Source organism: Nomascus leucogenys, chromosome 2, assembly GCF_006542625.1.
Source record: "Nomascus leucogenys isolate Asia chromosome 2, Asia_NLE_v1, whole genome shotgun sequence".
Lineage (NCBI taxonomy): Eukaryota > Metazoa > Chordata > Mammalia > Primates > Hylobatidae > Nomascus > Nomascus leucogenys.
In genome coordinates this window covers 150,879,522-150,894,308 of record NC_044382.1, presented here as the reverse complement: position 1 = coordinate 150,894,308, position 14,787 = coordinate 150,879,522, and the positions used below count along the sequence as shown (strand labels likewise).

The 14,787-nt window shown below is 41.5% G+C and overlaps 1 protein-coding gene across 1 annotated transcript in view; it reads right to left on the bottom strand.

Moving 5' to 3' along the window:
• The window catches only part of USP10 (ubiquitin specific peptidase 10), an 81,737-nt gene that overhangs the window by 18,001 nt on the left and 48,949 nt on the right, over positions 1 to 14,787 (bottom strand). Inside the window, exons 5-8 of the mRNA XM_003272496.3 lie at positions 2,490 to 2,581; positions 1,831 to 1,940; positions 1,356 to 1,411; positions 1,027 to 1,130 (exon numbers count right to left, since the gene is read on the bottom strand). Of these exons, the coding sequence (XP_003272544.2) occupies positions 1,027 to 1,130; positions 1,356 to 1,411; positions 1,831 to 1,940; positions 2,490 to 2,581 (362 nt within the window). The remainder of the gene's footprint in view (positions 1 to 1,026; positions 1,131 to 1,355; positions 1,412 to 1,830; positions 1,941 to 2,489; positions 2,582 to 14,787) is intronic.

Here is a 14,787-nt window from a genome sequence, read left to right as displayed (position 1 = left end):
GGCCCCCTCTGGATTCTAAGGCATCTCTGTATCTTTGTACTTCTCTTGTTGACTATTCATCTATCTCATTCCCTCACTGAGGGCAGAGTGCGCACTTCATTCCATTTCTGCATCCCTAACACCATGTTCCCATTACTTGGGAAATGCAAATTTCAAGCCAATACCAAAAGCTGCATTATAAGCATTTAAAAAGCTTAAGACTCTATGCAACCCCTGATGTTATCCTGCTATGACACCCTCGACATTCACTCTTCTTCAAAGCAATGAAGCTTCAAGTAAACTTGACTTAAATGGCATTTTCTCAACTATTTTTCTCTCTGAATACATTTCCCTAAGCATCATTTCAACTGCTTGTACTGATTCATCACAAACTCAATCTGGGAGGAAAGAAATGCTCCAGTTAACTGTGCTAAGGGCAGCCCAATTCACTCTCAACGGCTCCAGGGCCTTTTATAAGGGCTCCCTGGCCCCTTAGCCTCATGCCTTTAGAAACAAAATATGTGATTAAAAAAAAATTTAGGTAAAGGAATCAAGTACATCAAATAGCTACTAAAGCCTGTAAGTATGATGAAGACATAAGCTCTTCTGAATACTGCCATCTGTCCAGGCCCAATGCACGCCATTCTACCCCAGTGGCATATAGTGCCCTGGTTAAGAGAGCTGTCTTGAAAGCTGGGTTCTGCCATGTACATTAGCTATATGACCTCAGACCGTGGCTTCACTTCTCTTAACCGTAACAAGGAGACCATAATCATACTTTATTCAGAGTCAACTAAGTTAATATATGTAAAGTACTGAGAGCAGTGCTTGGTGCGCCATAAAAGTTATCTGAGCAAGGTCAGATGATGAGGGCTGCCACACACTCTTCAATTCATCCAAGCAATGGACTCTATTATAAACCTACATCTTCTTATAGCGCTGGAGACAGAGGGCAAATACCAAATAAGCAACAGTTACCACACAAACACTGGAACAAAAGGCAACACTTGATACTAGCGTACTAGCGACAACAGAGAAGTCTCAAACCTTTTCAGACAGGCTTGACTTGTTAACTGTCAGGAGTCTGTAAATATACGTGGGCTCAAAGGCAGCTCCAGGGCGAATATCCCTCACGATTTTATCTCCAAGAGCTGCAATGGAAACAGGACACAGACTTTCCTAACTACAATGAAGTCATAAATGATGAAAAAAGCAACATCATCAAAACTCCCCCACCTCCCACCTGGCTGAATGTTGAGAATGGCATAAGTGTAAAGACATTTTCTTCCCAAAAAGAATGAATTTGCCAAATTTAAGTCATCTGTCTCCATAACTCCCAATATGTAATAGCAACAACAAAACTCATTTTTACTAACCTTGTCGGGGTTTTGGAGGTACTGGCATATTAGTAAACTCATTCATTAGCCGAACACTAAACATGGGAAAAAAATGTTAGATAGTGCAGTTTTAAACAATATATACTTTTACTAAAGAGCTTTGATGGCTAAGGAGAATATCAGCTATACGAGTATAGTAGATTTTAGGTAACCAATGCTGTAATAGCTAGTGAACTCGTCTTTTCTATATGCATTTTTGGTCTATTTTAAGTGATATATGCTGGTAAATGCTAAAATATTTTCTACTGAATCTAAAAAACACAGATAAACAATGCTCCAATTCCATTTCTGGTTAACTTCCACATAAAATCACGAACAGTCTATTTTTTTTAAAAAGACAGAATTATAGGACTCATTTGCAGGAAATTAAGAGCTTTACTAAACTATTTCAATTCTAATTATCAGAGGGGAAAAAACCCCCACCACTTAACACATCTTTCACCACCTTACTTACAAGCTGTCTATCATGGGTGTTGACGTACAAGGCCTTTGCACTTTGGAATACAGAGGAATGAACTTCATCAGGTGGTACATCGGCGGGCAAGCAACCAATGCCTGCAGTGTCTAAACAGTGGCAGTAAGGAAGCGTAAAGGAAATGAAACAGACACACCACATTTCCTAAAGGCACAGGAAGCACAAGAACATTTGTAAAAACCCAAGTAAGCTAAGGACATTGAAGTACTTAGATATGTCACCACAAAAAGGAATAAACCAAATAATTACTAGGGTAAGTGTCCTGTGATGTCCATATAAGGATCTACGAAGCAGTCAGTCGTTTGGATTCAAGAACTTCACCTAACCAAGACAGTTCAATCAGTTAAAACCAAATTTCCAGTAGTAAGTGGTTGCTCTGCCCTATTATTTGTGACCAGTCTAATGAGAGTCAGCTTGTCTGCAGCCCTCATTCACATGCCAACATATCCTCTCTTTTAGAGGGAGATGGACTGGGGTCAGGAATAACCCTGTTTATAAGCAAGGTCGGCGGACTAAGTAATAAACCAGGCTTGCGGATTCAAATGGAGGGCTAGATGGCCCACGGAAGCTGTCACATGCACCCAAAGGAGGGAGAGCTGCAACACGTTGGCCTTGCGGACGGTGTCCAGGAAGGATACAGCATTAATGTAGCACCAGTTCCCTTTATTGATCAGCCCACGGGGTTGCAACGACACTGGTTTATGGATTAGGGTTACATTCTCCAGTAATTCTGAAAGAGTGAAGAAGCATATTTCAGAAATTAATGACATGTAGTGAAGAACATTCAAATCATTTCATATGCTCTACTCTAGGACAGCATTTAAAATCCCTTCAGTAAAACACATAGCCAAAGAAAATGCATACTGTTAAGGCTTCATTCAGTTCAACATCAAGTACATTATTTAATTAGAACTTTTTTGAAATTAATCTTTTCCCTCAAATAACAACATTTAATCTTCCTGGGGGGCATAGAATTAGGGAACACGAGAACTACCTATTTTAATGAGAAACAAAAAAATGTTAACACAGTATCATTATTAGAGAACAGATTTGAGAGATACAGCCTTTATTCCTTAAACAGCGTTAGCCAGGTGTGTCTCATTAGCAACAAGGTGTCTCAGACACTAGATCAAAAGATATCTGTGCAGAACCCGCGTCTCATTCCTCTCTGCATCCCCAGCATCTAATGCTGACCCTACTCATCACTGTGTGTGTTCAATAGCTGTTCAGTGAGTAAAGATACTCCTTTCAGAGACAGTGGTCTCCTACGAATTAAACTGTCCACTAGAAATCCAATTTGGCAACTGTTTTATACACTGTAATTCCCTATTCCATTTACAAACACGCTGCTTAGCCTCAGGTTCGCCCTGAGTGGACATCACTCTTTTTCTGTATTAAAACAGCTGTGAATGGCATCTTTATAGAATTAACCTATCAGAAATGCTTAAAACAAGACAAGGTCTCTCCCTGTACCACTATGAATCTTCTAATGGCGATGGCTACAATTTATAAACCCTTCTACACTTAGCACATCCTTTACAATTTACAAATGTTAATTGGCTGGACTTAATCCTGAGTAATCTAGGAGTACCACCACTTTGACCCTTTCACCAATAAGGAAACTGAGGCTCCCAGAGACTAACTAACTTGCCTGTGATCACAGAGGAGCCAGGTACCAGAGCCAGGGCCTCGACTCCATAATCTGTAGCCAATCCACACCGTCTCTTTTACTTTTAAATTGAATACTAATCATATAACCCACAAATAGATACGCCTACTATGTACCAACAAAAAATCAAAAATTCATTTAAAAATAAAGTATAATAAATAAACAAATCGTATACAGGAAAGAAAAACCAAAACGGCATCAATCTGATACTAGCATCCATCTAACGCATGGCCCAAAAATAAGATTTTCTTTTCTAAACTATGAACGGGCAGATCCCAGACTTAGGCACTAATCAAATGAAGAAATTAATTTACAAAATTCAAAACACATACACCCTCTCATTCCCTCCTTCCTATGAGAGTAAATGTCCTCTTCCTTCTAACTGAAGAAGTGTAGGGAATAATTTCCGCACAGCTCTTCTTCCGTAGAAAGTAAAACATTACAGATTCTGTCGAATCTGTTCAATTAGACAAAGTTTGCAAAGCTCCTCTCTCTCTTAATATGGAATACAGAACTGGGCCTTGAAATAAATAATGGACCAATTACAAACTGAACCCCAAGCCTGCATGTCATGACACCCAGCAGACAGTGCCTGTCATGTAGGGGACACTGTGCTAGAAGCTTTGTGTATATTATTCATAATTATCATAACCCTACTGTCAGAGATGTTACCAACCCCATTTTACAGATGAGAAAAGTGAGGTCACGTAACAGCTGAAATGACCTACGAACCTGGGTCTACCTGACTCAAGCGGTTGAGCCCTTTCCTCAATATATAAGGGGCTTCCCTTAAAAATTCCTTTTATTCCAAGGCTTCAGATACTTACTTTTCCCCACAGGCTTAAAGTCTATTTACAGTGGATTTTTACATTTGTCTTTAAACCATATCATCACAACAGTCTATCATTTGTAGTGTGTGCCACAGAAGAGCAACTAATATAATTGCAGTGTTAAAAATGTGCATTTTCAAATAACCATCAATGACGTAAAGGCGCAGTCTCAAATAAAAACTCCAGCATGGTTCCAACAAGTCTTTGCCATAGTATTTTTATACCAAATGACGTTTTGTGTTTTTTTTTTAACCTCACCTTAAGACTCAAAACCCGCTATCTTTCTAACATAGAAACCTTTGTTTTTTTTGAGACAAGTCTTGCTCTGTCACCTGGGCTGGAGTGCAGTGGTGCGATCTCGGCTCACTGCAACCTCTGTGCCGTGGGTTCAAGTGATTCTCCTGCCTCAGCGTCCCATGTAGCTGGGATTACAGACATGCACCACCATGCCCGGCTAATTTTTGTATTTTTAGGACAGACAGGATTTCACCATGTTGGCCAGGCTGGTCTTGAACTCCTGAGCTCAAGCGATCCACCTGCCTTGGCCTCCGAAAGTGCTTGGATTACAGGCGTGAGCCATGGCGTGTGGCTGAAACCTTTGTTAAATGACATACTGCCTTTCGTTGAAGGCAAGTTAACCCCTGCTGAGCCCTGCCTGGGCACTGGGTAAGGCAGGCACAGAGATGAATGCGAGGTGGTCCTGCCCTAGGCAAGCTCGCAGACCAGTGAAGGGACGAACTGTGATGTCCCTGGCTCCAAACACACACTGTACAGGCTAAGCTGAAGCGGTGTTGGTGGATGGGGGATAGGGGGTGGAGGAAGGATTAGGGGAAGCCCAATCCAAGGGCTGCACAAACTATGGGAAGGTCAGGGGCTGAAGACACCAAATGCAAGCTGAGGAACAACAGAGATACTAGAAGGTTCTCACTGACTGGGGCAGCGGTGCTATCCAGCTAGAGGAGGAATACAACAGGATGAGCAGGTTATTTTTTGTTTCGTGTGGTGATAAGCTCAGTTTTAGAGATGTTAGTAAAAGATACCCAGATGACACCAGTAAATATTATATTTATATTAAAAGACCAGCAAGTGGCTAATTTTTTTTTTTTTTTTTTTTTTTTTTTTTTTTTTTTGAGACAGTCTCACTCTGTCGCCCAGGCTGGAGTGCAGGGGCACCATTCTAGCTCACTCCAACCTCCACCTCTGGGTCTCAAGCAATTCTTGTGCCTCAGCCTCCCAAGTGTCTGGGACTACAGATGTGCGCCACCACACTCAACCATAATTATTATTTTAGAGACAGGATCTTGCTCTGTTACCCAGGTTGGAGTGCAGTGGCGCGATCATGGCTCACTGCAGCCTCGACCTCCCGGATTCAACACATTGATAATCACACAAACATATGCACAGGTATCCAGACTGCAGGGCTGCAAGGGTAGAGAAGTGAGAAGCGTGCAGGGGCAGCATGTAGGAGTGAAGACAGCAAGTGCAGGCTGCTCAGCCAGAAGCCGGGCTGAGGAAAGAGACAGGATCATGGGGTGCAAGGAGCTAGGGATCCAGGAAGATGCAGCAAAGTTTCTAGGTGGGAGAAGGAGTGAAACAGCAACTTCAGTTTTCTTGACGATATGGAAGGAAAGGTCTTCTAGGGCAGAGTTAGGGTGAAGATGCCAGAGGTGGGTGAGGCAGGGCTTGAAGAAGTTCATTCCTGTTTAGCACTGATACTGGAAGGAAATGAAAGAAGCCACCAGGGCCAGGCATACACGATGTGCCTGAAACTTCCCTTCCTTGCTGACTCGTTCGAACAGACTGAAAAACATGCTTTATGATGACGCTAACTCCACTCTTAAAAGGAAAGCAGGTGCACAGCAATCAACAACTGGCTGCACTAAGCTCTGTCTGAAAACACAGCTCCCTTTTTTTTTTTTTTTTTTTTTTGAGACAAAGTCTAGAGACAGGGTTTTGCCACATTGGCCAGGCTGGTCTCGAACTCCTGGCCTCAAGCAATCCCCCCGCCTTGGACTCCCAAAGTGCTAGGATTACAGGTGTGAGCCACTGTGCCTGGCCTCCTTTCATGTACTTAACTGAGTTACACGCCCAGAATAATCTGCACGGCCTGGAGGCTTGACCATTCAATCTCTATGCAATCAGAGGATACATAAATCAACTATAAACTGACTCTTTCCCCAGCATTTATCTGTGAAACAGCATGAACTGGTCAGACAGAAACCTTTAGTTTCTACATCAGCCATTCCCTTAAATCGATACCAGCTTCCAGCTTGCTTATTTTGAGGCGCAGGCAAGTTAAAAAGCAGTTTCACTGTTTTTCTTCCACAGCATTAAAATCAAGTCTTTTAGCATCACCCAGTGGTTTGTTCAGTAACTGCAAGGAACATTTCACAGACACACACCTACAAAAGCAAATGAGCACAACCTCTGAAACAGCAGAACAAATGGGCCCTTGGGACATGCACTAGGGAATGTACTCCACCAGCTTTCCTTCAAGCCTTTGACAGTCTTTGAAAGGCCATTCTGGTACGACGCTGTTAAACGCAGAATGAACCTTTACAGACTTGGAAAATACAGAAGAGACACTGAACAACCTAGACTCTTCTTAATGATTATTCTGTTACTCTAGAAAAATGTTATCTAGTGGCAAGTCTTTCATAAACTAAAATACCATATCATTCTCTTATTAGTCTCTTATAATGATCCTAAATCCTAATCTCAGAGTAAGACCGACAGAAGGCACTCAAGATTCTCCACACTGTCTCCACGGTAGCCGACCTCATCACTGCCTACCTGATATTAGTGGTGGGTGCCTCTTTCTCTGGAGAGGAGGCTCCTTAAAGACAAGACTCTCACACTTCCAACTGCTCAACAAAGTCCACCCCATCTAAGGTAACAGGACTTGGTGGCCTTCTGTGTCCTCAGCCTGTTACTGCCATCCCTACTAGCTGCATGAGGCCTCCCCTCCTTGCTTTCTCCCCTCAACACCCCTCTGCCAATGATCACTTCTCTCTACAAACAGCTGCCATCTGTTCCTTTCTGATCTTATGCCTTAGACTACCCTGAAGACAAGGCCAATCATTACTCCAACTAGACAATGCATGGCATACAGTAAGTTCTCATTAGACAGTAATACAGGATGAATTAAACATCTGGAGATTAAAGTTGTTATTTACAGCAAATGACTCCATTCATATTTGTTAGAAATTACTCAACAGACTTTAAAGGTCATTTAGCTCCTGGTCCAGAAAGTCTAAATGACAGCTCCTGAGAAGACGCACAGTAAAAGGTAAGGGCCCAGGCACACAAACCAGGAAGACGGGGGTTCGCACTGTGGCTCTGCCACTTCATTCATTTTGCGGCAGATCACTCCTCACCTGGAACAGATAAGGAGCTGCACCACACTCAGCTATAGCAAAGATGAGCACGCATGTAAATACATAAGCAGACCACTCCCGCTATGATGGCCAGCTCAACACAGACATCAGAATCCCCCCTAGAAAATAAAGACTTAATACAGGTGGAAGGAGAAGGGAAAGCAAATGAATTTATGTGAGTTTGAGAAAACCAACAACTTTCAGCATCCCAAGAGGAAATGTTAGCCCAACTTCCTTAAAATCTTGACAAGTTTTGAACATCTTGACATATTAAAGATGTATTAATAAAGTTCTATTTCAGGCAACACTTTGGGAGGCTGTGGCAGGAAGATCACTTGAGTCCAGCAGTTCCAAGACCAGCCTGGGCAACACAGTGAGACTCTGTTGCTGTAAAAATAAAAAATAAAAAAATTAGCTGTACATGGTGGCCTGCCTGTAGTCCCACCTACTCAGGAAGCTGGGGCAGGAAGACCGCCTGCGCCCAAGAGATCAAGGCTGCAGTGAGCTATGATCATGCCACAGCACTCCAGCCAGAGTGAAAGAGCAAGACCCTGTCTCTTAAGAAAAAAAAATATGTATTTTTAAAAAATAAACCTCCATTTTAAGAGGAATGATTTTAAGACTACTTATTGTCAAAGATTTTCTCATAAGATCCAAACACTCAAGAAACAGTTAAGGTCCAGTCTTGTAACATATCACATGTACATTAAGCCTTCCATCTTGACTCATTTCGATAACCATCAACTGGAGGAGACACTAACGCTTTATGAAGTTCGTGAGCTCCTCTTCTCCCTCGCAGTGAAAAAAGAGGGGTGCAAAAGCAGTTCTAATTCCTCCTAAGACCAGACCGAATTATGTTCAAGTGAATGAATCCTATTATCATTCAAAAGTCAGGTCTTATGGACAAACCAGAACTAATACCACTGCCAAATTTCTAATATCACTCTTCGCTCTACTTAATTCCTCTTTCAACATCAACATTTTCATTTACGATTTTATTCCTAGCCTAAAGTCCAATACGCACTCTAATTATAGAGGCTAAAAGAATCAAAATGAGGAAGGCGGGCCACCAAGGACAGAGGGCAGGGAATTTCTAGGTTGAAACTTAAAGTCTGACCTGCATTCCAAAGTCATTGCCATTGGTGTATCTATTTTATCTTCTTTTAGGGCATATAATAGAAGTTGGCTGTAATAACAAACTTTCCCCAGAAGCCTTATTTTCAATTCATCATGGTTGGTATAATTTACTAAACTGTTCAGACAGTAACTTCAGGAAGATGGCCTCCCCCAGTCCATCTTTGTCACTGGAGTTGGTGGGGCTGCCTAGAACAATGTGTGTGAAAAGGCACAAAATGCCAGAATGACTCATAAAAGACACAAAATTGAAACCCGTAGTTCACTTTTGTAATAACTCACGTTAAAAGGCTGAACTGAAATTTCACTCTTACGAAACCTGCTGACATATAGAAAAATGGAGTTGCTTAATAGCCTTTTTTTAAATTTTAAGACATACATGGTAGATGGTAGCTCACAAGGGCTGCCACAAATCAGCCCACTGAAATTGTTTAACAACTCAAAGGCAATACCAGCATCGTAAACTTTTATGTCATTATAAGCTATGATTATTCTTACACATATTTTATAAATCAAATTCTATTTTCCTAAAATTAGGACTGAAGGGTCATATTACCATTGAAAATCCCTGAAAATGCAAGGTCAGAACTCTGATTCTTAGGGCTAAATAACTGGCCTATAATCGACACTCTGGTGGTGTTGACCTGCTTTTCTGTCATCTTTCTAGCTGTCCAGAACATTCTCCAAGTGCTTTTCTTTTCCTCATTACCATCAATTTGGAAGAACACACACTATCTTGGTTATCTAACCAGGTGGAGGACAGCAAAGTGACCAAAATGTACCGCTACCCATTGACTATAGATCAACTTATGTATCTGAAGTGGAAAGATGTATAATAAATGTGAGGAAACATCGAGTCAGATGTGGACTAAACTCTCAATCCACAAGGGTGGATCCCTGTAAACAGGTGCCATGCCTTTTTAACTTAGATCACGCCGCATGACCACTGCCTGTGTACCTCAGTTTGAAGACGAAGTGCAAAATATCTGAGAAACCACTTCCCCCAAGGAGGGGGGGAAAATATATGCAAGATTTATAAACTGCCAAAATAACGATCAGTTTTAGGATACACAGCCATGCTTAATGATGGGGTATGTTCTGAGAAATGTGGCATTAGGCAATTTTGTCATTGTGGGATCACATGCCTAGATGGTATAGCCAACTACACACCTAGGCCATATGCTAGAGCCTACTGCTCCTAAGCTACAAACCCGTACAGCATGTTGTATACTGAATACCGTAGGCAACTGTAACACAGCTCACTGGTCACTAGAAATTGTTTAGTTCCATTAAAATCTTATGGGACCACCGTCATACATGCGGTCTGTTATTGACTGAAACATCATTAAAGCAGCAGATAACTGTATTTTCATTTACACTTAAACACGGACAGGGTAATTCATTAGAGAAGACCCAAACTGTAATAACTTTGTTTCTTGATCCAATGCCTTTTAGGTATAAAACCACTGTGCAAAATCATATAAACAGGTTTTGACTAACAATTCATAATAAATGACATTGCTAGGTATTTCAACAGTGTTTTCAGAGCTGTTCAAGAGCTCAGTTTTCCTAGTTCTCTCTCACTGGAATTTTAACTTATTTTATCGGGCAGTTGGCCGCTCTCCTTACCCAGCATTATTTATATTCTGTTAAAACAAAATATACTGTTGTATAATTTTGAAAGCAAAACATCAAATACAAAATGGCTCTATTGCTGATGCGAAAGCATCTGATACAATTTCGTCTAGTATATGAGAAATGTTCTTTAGTAAAGACCCAGGAAAAGTACAAGGTTCACTAAAAGCATATGTTCAATTTCAAACATCACATGTTTGTCAACTCCAAACTATCTGTACTAACGAGGGAAGCAGCAGCAAAGGCACTCCCCATGTGTCTGCCATATTCACTCTTAACAAGGGTGTCATGTTTTGCAACTACTTTCAAACACAAGCTATTAAGTTTTGGGTTTTTGTTTTTGTTTTTTTTTTTTTTGAGACAGTCTCACTCTGTTGCCCAGGCTGGAGTGCAGTGGCATGATCTCGGCTCACTGCAAACTCCACCTCCCGGGTTTAAGCTATTCTCCTGACTCAGCCTCCTCAGTAGCTAGGATTACAGCCATAAGCTACCACGCCCATCTATTTTTTTTATTTTTAGTAAAGATGGAATTTCGCTATGTTGGCCAGGCTGGTCTTGAACTCCTGGCCTCGAGTGATCCGCCCACTTCAGCCTCCCAAAGTGCTGGGATTACAGGCGTGAGCCACTGTGCCGGGCTGTATTAAGACTTTAAAGTTTCCTTTTGTTGACTCCTACTGAACAATGGCAACCATCTCCTCTCAGACCAGTCACTGAAACACAGATCCCTCTCCAACCCTCGGCAGCACAGGCCTTTTGTGTTTAGATTCATCCTTCCCTTGGGGCCAAAGGAAGTCACTGAGCGTTCAGTTCACACGCTCTCCCCTGCCTCTCCCCTGCCGTGTTCTTCTCCTCTCAAATAACAGTTTACACTTGAAAAACAGCCAATGGAACAAAATGTTGACACACAACCTACACCAAGCAGATGGCCTTGCCACCAAGAAGGTCCAAGTAGAACCCGTTAAAGTGGATAGTTTAAGAGTAATCAAGAGTTTAATGTATTTCACTTCAAAATCCCTTATACGTGATTCTTTTTCTTTTAGTCAATCTGCCTTCTTAATTTCACTTCTGAGGGCATAAAAACTAGTTGGCATTTATGAAGCAGACTTAACAATAGGGGAAATAGTCCAGAAATGTGGGTATTTGAAACAAATAAACTTGAGACCAAAAATACACAAATTATTCTAAGCATTTTGTGTGTGTATAACTTTTTTTTTTTTTTTTTCTAAAAAGATGAGGTCTCGGTATGTTGCCCAGACTGGCCTCGAACTCCCGGGCTGAAGCGATCGATCCTCAAGCCTCAATCTCCACACTATCATGCCTGGCAGAAAGGAATACATTTAATGTCTAAATCATTCCCTACTCCCTCTTTCCCAAAAGTTTGTAACACAAATACCACTGTCTAAGCAGAAACAGTTAGATACTAATGCAAGTCAAACTCTATTATAACCCACATCAAGAGATCTTTTAATGAAACGAGACTTTCAGTTAAATGCTGCTTAAAATAAGTGGGCCTACACTTAAAGGTGTGCCCACTAAAAGGAATTTGCGGTAGTGGATCTGACTTGTAACAAATTCGGTATATTTTACCACTTTTATAAAGTAAATCCCTAAGTAGGAGAATAAAACAACAAAAAAAAATTTCAAACAATGCCATTCTCCCTAACCCCTATATGATCCCAAGGATTATTTAATGTGACGCTATTGCTCTACTATCTCACAAGACTCCTGAAACTGTCAGCAACTGCGTTCTGTTTATCGAAGGCTCAACAGGCTAAAAATAATTACATATTTTTAAAGAAACTACACTTTTGCTTAGAAAATTAAAACATCTTCATAACTAACCTAACCAAAATAGGATTAAAAAAATAATCTGTTGGGGAGGGGTTTACACTACGTTCATACAAAAATAATTACGAGGACTGTGTGTAGCAAGGCTTTTTTCCTCTACGACAAGTCATTAAGAGACCCTTACTTTCAGTGTTTGACAAAGCTACTTCAAGTAGACTTTACCATATACAGAACATAACAAACTATTTATCAAACTAAATTTAAAGTCATATGACTAAGTAGAATGTTTTAAAACATTTTAAATGAAGCTTTTCTTTCTTACTTTAAATAAAGATTGAGAAAATCTCCCTAGGATGGGAGGTTTTCCTTTGTGGAGCAATTTTAGAAACAAAACTATAATATTTTCAGCTCGGCGTGGTGGCTCATGCCTGTAATCTCACCACTTTGAGAGGCTGAGGCGGGAGGATCACTAGAGGTCAGGAGTTCGAGACCAGCCTGGCCAACATGGTGAAACCCCGTCTCTACTAAAAATATAAAAATTAGCTGGGCATGGTGGTAGGCACCTGTAGTCCCAGCTACTCGGGAGGCTGAGGCAGGAGAATTGCCTGAACCCAGGAGGAGAAGGTTGCAGTGAGCCGATATTGCGCCACTGCACTCCAGCCTGGGTGACAGAGTGAGACCCCCTCTCAAAAAAAAAAAAAAAAAAAAAAAAAAAAAAAAAAAAAAAAACTCATGACTTCAAACTTGGAATGCACATTTTTAAGAGCACCACACCATGCATTTCTCATTATAGGTTAAAAAAAAAACTTTTAACTTAGTAATCTATACAAAGGCTTACAGAATCTTTTAGTTTTGTTTTGTTTTGAGATGGAGTCTCGCTCTGTCGCCCAGGCTGAAGTGCACTGGCGCCATTTCGGCTCACTGCAAGCTCCGCCTCCCAGGTTCACACCATTCTCCTGCCTCATCCTCCCGAGTAGCTAGGACTACAGGTGCCCGCCACCAGGGCCAGCTAATTTTTTGTATTTTTTTTAGTAGAGACGGGGTTTCAACGTGTTAGCCAGGATGGTCTCGATCTCCTCACCTTGTGATCCGCCTACAGTACCAGTCCTTGCAATAAATACATTCTGAAAGCTGTGTTCAAGTAATCACCTGGCCTGAGTGCGGTGGCCCACGCCTGGAATCCCAACACTTTGGGAGGCTGAAGCGAGCAGATCACTTGAGGTCAGGACTTTGAGGCCAGCCTGGCCAGCACGTTGAAACCCCATTTCTACTAAAAATACAAAAAAAGATAGCCGGACGTTGTGGCATGTGCCTGTAATCCCAGCTACTTGGGAGGCCGCGGCAGGAGAATCACTTGAACCCAGGAGGCAGAGGCTGCAGTGAGCCAAGATCGTGCCTCTTGCACTACAGCCTGAGCAACAGAGTGAGACCGCATCTCAAAAAACAAAAACCAAAAAAAAACACCTGGCTTTAAAAAATATATATGAAGCCCAAAATAACGATGTCTGGCCTATCATTTCCTCATTTAAGAAAACTTCAGAACAACAAGAGTACCTGAAATAATGTATTTTGTATAAGGAATAAAATACTCTTAAAAATATACATATACATTGCTTGCTATCATCCTACTGCCACCCAAAGAACGTGTTTTATTTTTTACACAATTCTGACCATCCATAGAAGGGTGTGCATTCGGCAGCTTGCTGCTACATCCTGGTAATGAAGGTTGCCAGGTGTTCCAAAAGGTCACATCAGAAAGTATTACAGAAAGCCTAAACGAGCCAGGCGTGGTGGCTCACGCTTGTAATCCCAGCACTTTGGGAGGCCGAGGCGGGCGGATCACGAGGTCAGGAGATCGAGACCACGGTGAAACCCCGTCTCTACTAAAAATACAAAAAATTAGCCGGGCATGGTGGCGGGTGCCTGTAGTCCCAGGTACTCGGAGAGGCTGAGGCACGAGAATGGCGTGAACCCGGGAGGCGGAGCTTGCAGTGACCCGAGATCGCGCCACTGCACTCCAGCCTGGGCGACACAGCGAGACTCCGTCTCAAAAAAAAAAAAAAAAAAAAAAAAAAAAAAAAAAAAAGCCTAAACGAAATAGCTTATTTTAACCTGGCTACTAGGGTGAGAATCTGAAGATCTGGCTACCAGGCTTGGTAGAATCCAACCTGACGACACAGCTTCTGCTTCTTAGGTATGTACAGTCACAAGCGGTGTAACAACATTTCGGTCAACAATGAACCGCACGTATGATGGTCCCACAAGATTCTAATGGAGCTGAAACGTCCTGCTGCCTAGTGACGTCTTGATGCTCCTGACCCTGTGCAGGCCCAGGCGAATGTTTGTGTCTTAGTTTTTAAGTTTAAAAAGTTAAAAACAATTTTTAATATAAAAAAGCTTATAGCAAAATAAGAATAAAAGGGAAGAAAATATTTTTGTATAGCTGTAGTGTGTTTTAAGCTAAGTGTTCTTATGAAAGAGTCAAAAAGTTTAGAATTTTTAA